This window comes from Crocodylus porosus, unplaced genomic scaffold (assembly GCF_001723895.1).
Source record: "Crocodylus porosus isolate Cpor-Errol unplaced genomic scaffold, CroPor_comp1, whole genome shotgun sequence".
NCBI classification, from domain to species: domain Eukaryota; kingdom Metazoa; phylum Chordata; order Crocodylia; family Crocodylidae; genus Crocodylus; species Crocodylus porosus.
In genome coordinates this window covers 79,464,897-79,474,625 of record NW_017728943.1, presented here as the reverse complement: position 1 = coordinate 79,474,625, position 9,729 = coordinate 79,464,897, and the positions used below count along the sequence as shown (strand labels likewise).

Here is a 9,729-nt window from a genome sequence, read left to right as displayed (position 1 = left end):
TTTTAAAAGGAAGTTAGATGAGCACCTTGCCGGGGTCATCTGACCCCGGTGCTCTTTCCTGCCAAGGCAGGGGGTCGGACTAGATGATCTTCCTAGGTCCCTTCCGACTCTAGCTACTATGAAACTATGAAACATTTTGCTGAAAAAAATATCCTGCTTAAGAGTAATAGTATAATCTGGAGGCATGTCCAGTACTAAAGATCTATTTTAGACATACCAAACTGGAAAAAAAAATCATGCTCTTTGTTTCTTTTTACTTGAATAGTTAAGATGCCCAAAGAACTTGCCACTTCATGGCCAGATGGATTAAATTCTGTATTGTGAAAGCATATGTATTTACTGACAAGAAATTAAAAAAAGAAAAAACTTCAGCCTGTTTCTGTTTCCCTATATTTTTCTATTTGCTAGTTCTTAGGCAACATAAAATCGTAGGAAATAGCCTGTGGAATAGAAAATTCCTTACCTGATAATTTTCTCTCCTTCCCACCTGCCATGCCTTGTTGTTAAATAATTGTCTTAATTAGGTGGCAGGCTGCCTATTTTCCTACCCTGATGCCAGGGGGCGCTATCTGCAGCTCTGTACCTTCCCTACACTACACCCCATGCCTCACAGATGGCATCCAGCTGTTACTCACTGGGCACACACTGGGCCACCGGAATCCTCCTATCAGGACCCCTCCAAGATCCCTCCATTTAGGCAGCCTACCCCACCTTCATTCAGGCTATCTAGCTCCCTGAAACTATTTTACCCTCCCAGGTGTGGTCCCCTTGGGACCTTTAGACATACAGGCCCTGGCCTCACCTCCAAGGCCAGTCAGAAACCCCAGGCCCTCTTAGCTCTGGGTGTCCCTTGCGGTGGGCCCCTGGCCCTTTTGACTATTCTGGTCCTGGCCCCAGCATTGACCAGTTGAGGGTACTCTCTCAATCAGGTCTGAGTCTCTAGCCCCACTCTCTCCCCTGGCATCTGCCCTCCAGGCCCTAGTAGCAAGTAACCCACCCAGTTGTGGGAGCTGGGGTTAAGGCACCCCAACCTGCTTTTCACTGGGGTGGTAAGTGGCCTGGCATTTCCTGGGGGCTCCTGTGCCACCGAGAGCCCCACCAGGCCACCCACTCCCAGCAGGGTGCAGTTTTAGGTCATGGCCAGGACCAGCAGCCTCCGAGCCATCCCCTACAGCTCCTCCCTTACCTCCAGGATGTTCCAAGAAGCCTCCGAGCTAGGCAGTATTGCTGCCTGACCAGCCAGTAGGGAACTGAACTATTTATATAGGCAGCCAGGGTCAAAATGGCTGCCACAATCAAGCACCTGCTGGCTGCTTGGCTGTGGTCTTAAGGTGGCAGGCACAAACAGTGCCCTGCTACACCATGTTACAATGCAGAACCTCTTCTAAGAAATTTCAGAGGAAGAGGGAAGCTCTTTGTGGCAAAATTGTGGGAGTCAATGGTAGTAGAAAGGAAATTATTGGGTAAGAAATTTTATATTGAAATCATGTGTCAGAAACTGCATTTGATGGTCCTATAATGTCCTTACCACATGCAGTTTTAATAGCTCAAATGGACCACTTTAAGGAAGCTATTGAAGTGATTGTTTTAGGAACAATGTGATACACAGAAATTGCAAGGAAAAAAGTTGTGGAACCTCCCATACATATTCTTTTTATTTTACTCCTTTTAGCCTCCCATCTTCAATAATTTGTGTTGGGGTATCTGGAAGGGATGGTAAACCCTCATAGTTTTTATAGTGGTATAGGAATCCTACAAGTATAATGCATTCATAACTAAATATTATAATTTTTAATACCAAGTGCTTTAAAATATTTCTGCAATGCTCTGTCATAAGTTTTTTTTTTTAAATGTTTATTACAGGCAGTTTTGCTCACAGGAGAACAAGGAACGGCAAAATCTGTAATGATTAAAGCTTATTTGAAAAAATACGACCCTGAACAACATTTGTCGAAATGTTTAAACTTTTCCTCTGCCACAGAGCCATTTATGTTTCAGGTAAAAGCTTATATTTATGCAATACTTACGCATTTTTGTTTGTGTAACTATTTAGAAAGTTCCTAATTTTGTTAATATAGGTTAACATTTGTTAAATATCCTCAGTGAGTTAAGACTGCAAGTTCCTATGAAAGGGTCTTGTTCTCCTACGTCATTTAGTCATTCTTGAAAATCCTCTACCAAAATACTTTTCCAATTAAAATAAGGTATAGTAAATAGTTCAGAGGTGCACAAATTCATTCATTCTTCACAAATGGACTGTGTCCTGTTTTCATGGAGCTCTGAGATGATTCAGTATTTTTTGTAGGGATTCTAGGACTATGTCTCACACTTTACTTCACACCATGAGAAATGTATGCCTAGGGAAAAGATTGGTTGAGTCAGGTTTTTTTCCAAATAGTTCATTTTATAGGTTTAACTTTTATTCATTTTTAATATTATATGTTAAATGAGGAATCACTGAAACTTTAAAGGTCTAATCTTTTGGGACCTCTGGGGTGGCACTTCTCTAGCAGACTGTAATAATAGCTGCATACAAACTATGCAAGAACCAAGTTAAGAGGTACAAAAGCAGATTTCCAGGTGCTCAAGGGAATTAAAACTTGGCTTCTGCAAAAAAAAAACTCAGAACAAATGTCAGCCCATCCTTTGAGAAACCGGAGCAAAACGTGTAATTTCATTGGAAAGTATCAGAACATTAGTTTCTTGGAGCTAAAGCAATAAAGTTGGCCCTACAAAGATGCCAAAGTCACATCAGGGGTAATCACATTCATTGGTCAAGGGGGGCAAGCATGGGAGAGCCCTAACAAGACTGCTGGGGGTAGGCCACAGTGGGTGCCAATTAGGAATGGAGCATTTTAGTTGCAGACCTGAAGCCTGGTGGATCAAGGTAGGTCCAGAGGCCCAGTGGATCAAGGTAGGGCTAGGGTTCCAGCGGATAGTAACTTTCCTGGGAAGTGGGGGATGTAGTATTGGTCCCCTCTTGTTAAAGGGGGACTTAAATTGATTATTTTCTGCCCTGGAGCCTATGTAGCCATTGTGCAGCTTTCTGAGTGTAGTGGTACAAGTGGAAACAGAATTTATACTCTAAGTTGAAAAAATTGCACTTACATAATTATGTGTGACAGGCTAGCTGGCAGTGACTTAGCCCAGGGGTTTTGAAAAGGCAAAAGATGATTGGAGGACTTGGGATTTCCTTTCCTCACCAATCAGCAAGGATCTGAGGAGCGACCTGAGAGGTTCCCAGTTCTGCTTCCAGCTCCTCCAATCAGAGGCCAGGCAGCTCGACGTGAGGCCGGGGCTCCGGGAAGATCAAAACCCTTAGCAGGCTAGAGCAGTGCTACCGGTGGTGGTTGTGTGGCAGTGTCCCTGCCTACCATGTAGGAGATCTGGCTTCTAGTCCCAGCTGAGGTGACTTGGGGTGAGTGTGCTAACAAGAAGCAAATCTTCTTGCAGTAGAAAAGGGCCATTGTGTTTTCCCCCCTTTCTCCTCCTCCAGGTACTAAAGCCCTATGTTTCCTTGTCATTTGACATTTCTCATTTTGTGCCTTTTTATATTTCACCAACCCGTATTGTTTGTTCTGCTGTTTGTGTTTTATATTTTGTTTAACCCTGTTTTTTGTCCATGATTGTAAGTGTCTAACCTTTGTTGAATCCTGCCCCCTTGGGGCATTATAGTGTCCACTATACCCTCTGATTTATGCCTGTTATATTCCCAGTATTAAAAGGTATATGGTTAAGTCCCCATCGGTGGTCTGGCTCTGCTCTATAGGAGGAGGAGAGTCTCTACACCTCCCACAGTGCTTGTGCATCTGCTTTGATCCCTTCAATTGGAGAGGCGGTAACTCTTGGAGTACCACCTGGGTTACATATGTAGGTGTGTCATGGTGATATAGGATTTGATCCTAAATACCCTTTATGACTTCTCATACATTTGACCTCCCAACAAGCATGAATTTGCCAGTTTCATTTGCACACAATGACCAGATTATTTCACCAGAAAAACAACTTCCACGCTACTGGCAATGGTTGCTGTCTCAAACAGATAGCCAGAAGGCTTGCTCACCTCTCCCACATTTAAGACTCACCCCCCAGAAGATAATGTGAGAAGAAGAAAAGATGATAGTTCTAATTCTGTGCTGGGTAAGGAGACTAGGCAGACACAGTTCTTTGGGTAAATGTAGTATCTTTTACTAGAACAGCTAAATAGTTGGAAAAAATGTTCTTTGCAAGCTTTTGGGCAGAAACATCCTTCTTCAGGCACAGGGAGTCTGCTGGTGTGTTGTATGCTCCCCTGCATGGAATAGAAGCCAATATACAAAATGTAGGTCTGTGAAAATGCATGTGAAATAAGTAAGGAGACTAGCATTAAAGTTTCTATTGCCTTTACCAATAAAACTTGGCCTACTTTTCTAAATTGTCAGTTGTCAAATTGTTATCTGATAATTGTCTTCCTTTTAACTGCTTCTTATTTCATCCTGCCAGCTGTGGTAGTTTGTAATGAATTACATTTCAGTCATTTAACAACCTGTTTATTCTAAAAAGTCATACAACTTATTGTTAACTGTGGGTTTATTGCTAATAATTTAGAGTTGTTTCTTCAACTTTAGAAGAACTGATCTGCTGGCTGAAATGAACTTCAGGACTTAATCCTGAACCCACTAATAATAACAGGGATAGGCAGAGTCCATTCATGAAGAACTGAGAGAGCAGCTGTTAACAAAAGAAAATGATCTGGTAGAAAATTTCATTTATCTCAAGGGAACAAGAAGTAGAGTGCAAAATAAATAGAAGTGTATACAGAATATTTTAAAATTATTTTCACAGAATAGACAATAAATGAGAACCTTTTTTTTATAGAGGACGATAGAGAGTTATGTGGACAAACGCATGGGTAGTACTTATGGACCACCAGGAGGCAGAAAAATGACTGTATTTGTTGATGATATTAATATGCCAATTATCAATGAATGGGGTGATCAGGTATCATTCAAAATTTAATATTTTAATATATTACAAAATATATTCTAAAGTAACTTCAGATGTAATTATTTGTGTTAAATACCATAATTCAAACCTTTTTTTTTTACATACAGGAAAGATTTTATCCTTTTTTATTATGCAGTATTTTTGTTTATAAATACATTCTGGAAATTAGTCATATAATAATATGTTTATGAAGCAAAAAGGGAAGATTAGACATCTCAGATATATATTTCAGATTTAGAAGTACTATTTTATACATTATTTTAAGTTATTTCATATTTTATAAGACCATATGAAAGCAGCATAATTCCCAAAAGAACATGTTACTAACTTTCTGTGTGATATTAAATTGACGGTAACTGTCACTTAGTGCTGTTTTAGAGAAAGCTTAAGTTTTATTTTGTGTTCTCTATGGAAAAGCCATCTGTGTCTTGTAGGCAGACATAAAAGTTCTTAACGCTGCTTAAATATTTATTTTAAAATATTTATTTCCATTCTACATTTCCCAAGACATTTGTCTGCTTGTTTGTCCAAAGCCAATTCACACCATGGGAAAATGTACTGCATACATTAAATGATTAAAGAGCCTGCAGAATCTTTCTCTTGGACATTTCTTCTTAAGAAAGACCTACAACATTATTTGCTTCTTTCAACCAAAAAAGCAAAGGGCAGAAATCATCAAAGTTTTTATTATTTGGTACATAAAAAAACCTTTTGGCAACAGATAGGTCTATAGGAATACCAGCTCCAAAAGGCATTAGAACCCATTCACTGAAGTCAGCAGCAATCTGATTTCTCCATCTGTGGGTGCATCTACACATGCATTTTAGTGCCAGCTAGACTGCAGTAAAGCATCACTTTCTACACCTACACTGGTATTAGGGTGCAGTAAACTAATTAGCTTTGCTGTAAGATAGTACTGTTGAGGACAGTACTATCTTACAGCAGTCATTAACTGCTCTGAAATGCACATATAGACAGTGACCAGGCAGGGGCCAGACTCCTGCTTCCCACCTAGCCACGCAAGTCTGTAGGTTCAAGATCCTCGTGCCCCAACCAGCCCCTCTACTGCCTGATGCTGCCACCCAGAGCCCAGGGCTGAACTCCCTGCCAGCCTGGGCCTGCTCTGCCCAGCTCAAATTACTACTGTCCCAGGCTCATGTGTAGATGCTGTGCCCAGGAGCAGTTTATTTTGGTTCAGACAGCTCCAGAGTTTATTGTTTCGTCTTAATTTCATGTGTAGATGCATCCAGTTAAAATTATGTTGGAGAATACTGTGGGTGTGAACAAATGTAGCAATTATCCTAGTAGTAAATTGTGCCAGTGTAAGATGCTATGACATAATAATTATGTCTGTTCATTCCTACACTGGTATAAAAAGAACTAAACCATTGTAACTTTAAACCCATTTTATTCAGGTTTAAAGTTACAGTGCTTTAGCTCGCTCACACCAGTGTAAGGGCTGATTAAATATAACTGTTAATCTCGAACAGTTGATTTAAGCTTTTGACTAGCAAATCTTGCTTCCCTTTTAAGAAGAAGGGTTGAAGTTTTCTTGTACCAGTGATAATCCAGGAAATATGCAAAAAGCAAGGTTTCTAGTGATATCTTTTATTAGACCTACTATATAGCATTCCCTTTGTCTTTTAAAACAGTTTTCAGTTATAGCTGTTTACAGCTTATAGTTTTTTAACTAACAATTTCTTTTTTTCTATTCAACTCTTTGCCAGTACCTCCCACAAAATGGTAGACAAACTCATTAATATTTTTCTAGTTAACATGTAGATCTTTTGCTGGTGAATAGATAGATAGGTGGGATGGGGAACTGAAATTTACTGCTCTCACTTCTGCCCACCTCTCCCTCTGTCCCAACCCCATCTTAGCCCAGTACAGCACAGCTCTGCTCCTGCTGGGAGGTGCACTCGCACTGCAGCCAAGCAGGCCTGGGAGAAGCAGCAGCCGAGCATTCCCTTTCCCCTCCCACTGCTCTGGCCTCTGCCATCAATGCATTGCCAAAGCCACCCATCCCCTATCAGACTGGAGCTGGATTGTTCAGCCTGAGGCTTGAAAAAGGCTGTTGTCCTCTGGGATAAGGTATTATCTCTTATGTAATCTTGAAATTTTATCTCTGTTCTGACCTATGTCTAGTTTAAAGCACAAAACACTCTTTGGAAGCAAGTACCAAGACAGCACAATTTAAAGAAATTAGCATGTGATTGTTTTCCATTATTTTCCTTTGGAATGGTAATTAGTGAATTTTTTTTTTATAGATCACAAATGAAATAGTGCGCCAGATGATGGAAATGGAAGGAATGTACAGTTTGGATAAACCTGGAGACTTTACAACAATTGTTGATGTACAGTTAATAGCAGCTATGATACATCCTGGAGGAGGTCGTAATGATATCCCACAGCGTTTAAAGAGGCAGTTTTCTATATTTAATTGCACGTTGCCATCCAATGCATCCATAGACAAAATCTTTGGTACTCTTTTTACTTATTTATTTATATATAATATATGTGTATATGTATAATTTATTGCCAATTAAGCCATGTAAGCTATAAACTTAATTCTCTTCTCACATAAATTTAGTTCAGTAGTACCCCCAGATTTCATCCTTTTCTGAGTCTTACTTCAATTACAAGGTAGCCAGATTTCAATTCCTAAGTGTGGGGAGGGCTGACTTTTATGTTGTTTTGGTACAGTAAGACCCTTTGAGAGCTTCTCTAGCTGGATTAGATCTACCCCATGCAAGTTAAAGCCAGGGTTTAGACAGCTTCTTCACTTTATTGGGAATCAGTCCACACTTCTACTTAACTCAGACCTCAAGATCTAACAGCCATTTTTGCAGACCTGTCTTGTAATTGCTATTTAAATAGGACTTTACATTCCCACCTCCTGAATTATGAGGACCCTGCTTTGATGGTCATAAAAAGTGGAATCCATATGAACAAAGCTTGAAGAAGAAAAAAGTAGTTACTTTACTTTATAATAACTGCAGATCTTCAAGTTGTGTTCTCCATGTGGATCTTCTTCCCTCCTCTGCTATGGAGTCTTATATCTGGATCTGAGGGATAACTGGATCTGCTTTGCTTTTAATGTCTTCATGCCTGGGGGTGTGAAGGCATCCAGGCGGAGGTGCAGACACAGCCCCAAGAGAATACTTGCCAAAAAGGATTGGATCTCATGGGTGACTAATCATCAGAAGTGGGATCAGTATGGATAACACATCCCAAAGAACCAAAAGTTTTGCAAAATAACAGTTCTTTCTTAGGAAAGAATGAGGCATATATTACATTTATTCTAAAGTTTTGTCTTGTGTCTTACTGTTTTTCAGGAATTATTGGCTCTGGATACTTTCACCCATGTAGAAAATTCAGTCCTGAGATATGTGACGTAATCAAGAAATTAGTCCCAACTGGCAGAATATTATGGCAGTGGACAAAGGTACACAATGCTAAAAATGATGAAAATATATTCACTATGTATGAACAATGTGCAACAGGGTGTAGGGACCATTTAAGGAACCAAAAATGGCTGCTAGCTCTGCTTGACACTGAGGTACAGATAGGGGGAATCAGATTCCTGTCTGGATTCCCAGCAAAGAGCATTTAAAAGCTCTTGAGAGAGAACTGAGACCTGAAGAAGGTTACTGTTACTGAGAGATGCTGAAGAACCTTTGAGGCCTGAACTGAAAGAGCTAAGTTATTTTCTTTTTTTTTCCTTTGAATCAAGTGGGTAGAGTAGCCTGAACTTGTATTAGATAAGATTTCAAATTGAAGGGCCTGGTTTTGTTGAAACCTGAGAAAAGAGTGACTGCCTTGCAATAAATGAGCTGGCAGAAGGCATGACCAGGTCACACAAAGTAGCTTTTATCATAACTTAGGCAGGCACTGGAAAATCAGAAAAATCATATTTTGCATGGAGCTATCCACAGTTGTTACCATTTTCCAGCAGGGAAACAGAAAATAGTGGTATCAGTCTTCCAAGCTCTGTCCTCAGAGTAAGGTAACCTAGAGGATATGCCACTTAGAATAGGTTGTATAGCTGTTCTGAATGTAATTAACAAAACTTTTTGGGCTGCTTTGGCTACCTTTGTGGTCTTAATACATCTCTGGACTTGTATCATGGTGCTTTCCTTTGCTGAGCTGTTATGTCCTACTGAACTTTATCTTGGCTCCCCTTTGAGGGGTTTTGACTGTTCCTTTGTGTTTTGCAAGGTTCCTTGTGTATGGCTCTCTAACTGAAGTAGTTACACTAATAGAAAAACTGTGAAGACTTGGCCACAGTAATGACTTCCATTTCTCATCAGAGAATATATATATAGACAAAACAATTATACCAATCCAAAGCCCTTCCTGTTGGACCTGTGCTACTGTACAGCCAAAACCACAAAATCCATAAGGCCAGAAAGAGACTAAGCTCAAGAAAATGACTCTGTAGCTGTATGATAAGGGCATTCCTGTCAAACAGAAGTCCTGAGTTCTGATCACCAAGGATCCTGGTTTTCTTTGATAAAAAAAGTCACATTCTCTGATGAAAAATATCAAATTCTTTAACAAAACACCCAAAATCTGTTGTTAAAATTAAAAGACCCCTGCAGCTTCCCCCCAGCCCTACTGGTGCCCCTTACTGCCCCCAAAGCCTTCTCCCCTGGCACTGCTTGTGCCCCTCACTGCCCCCAAAACCCCTCCCAATACTGCTGGTCCCCCCCCACTGCCCCCAAAGCCTCCCCCAATACTGCT

At 40.4% G+C, this 9,729-nt stretch overlaps 1 protein-coding gene across 1 annotated transcript in view; it reads left to right on the top strand.

The window, feature by feature from the left end:
- Positions 1-9,729, top strand: part of DNAH8 (dynein axonemal heavy chain 8) — a 310,177-nt gene that overhangs the window by 179,396 nt on the left and 121,052 nt on the right. Inside the window, exons 55-58 of the mRNA XM_019549625.1 lie at positions 1,864-1,998; positions 4,858-4,980; positions 7,254-7,467; positions 8,322-8,431. Of these exons, the coding sequence (XP_019405170.1) occupies positions 1,864-1,998; positions 4,858-4,980; positions 7,254-7,467; positions 8,322-8,431 (582 nt within the window). The remainder of the gene's footprint in view (positions 1-1,863; positions 1,999-4,857; positions 4,981-7,253; positions 7,468-8,321; positions 8,432-9,729) is intronic.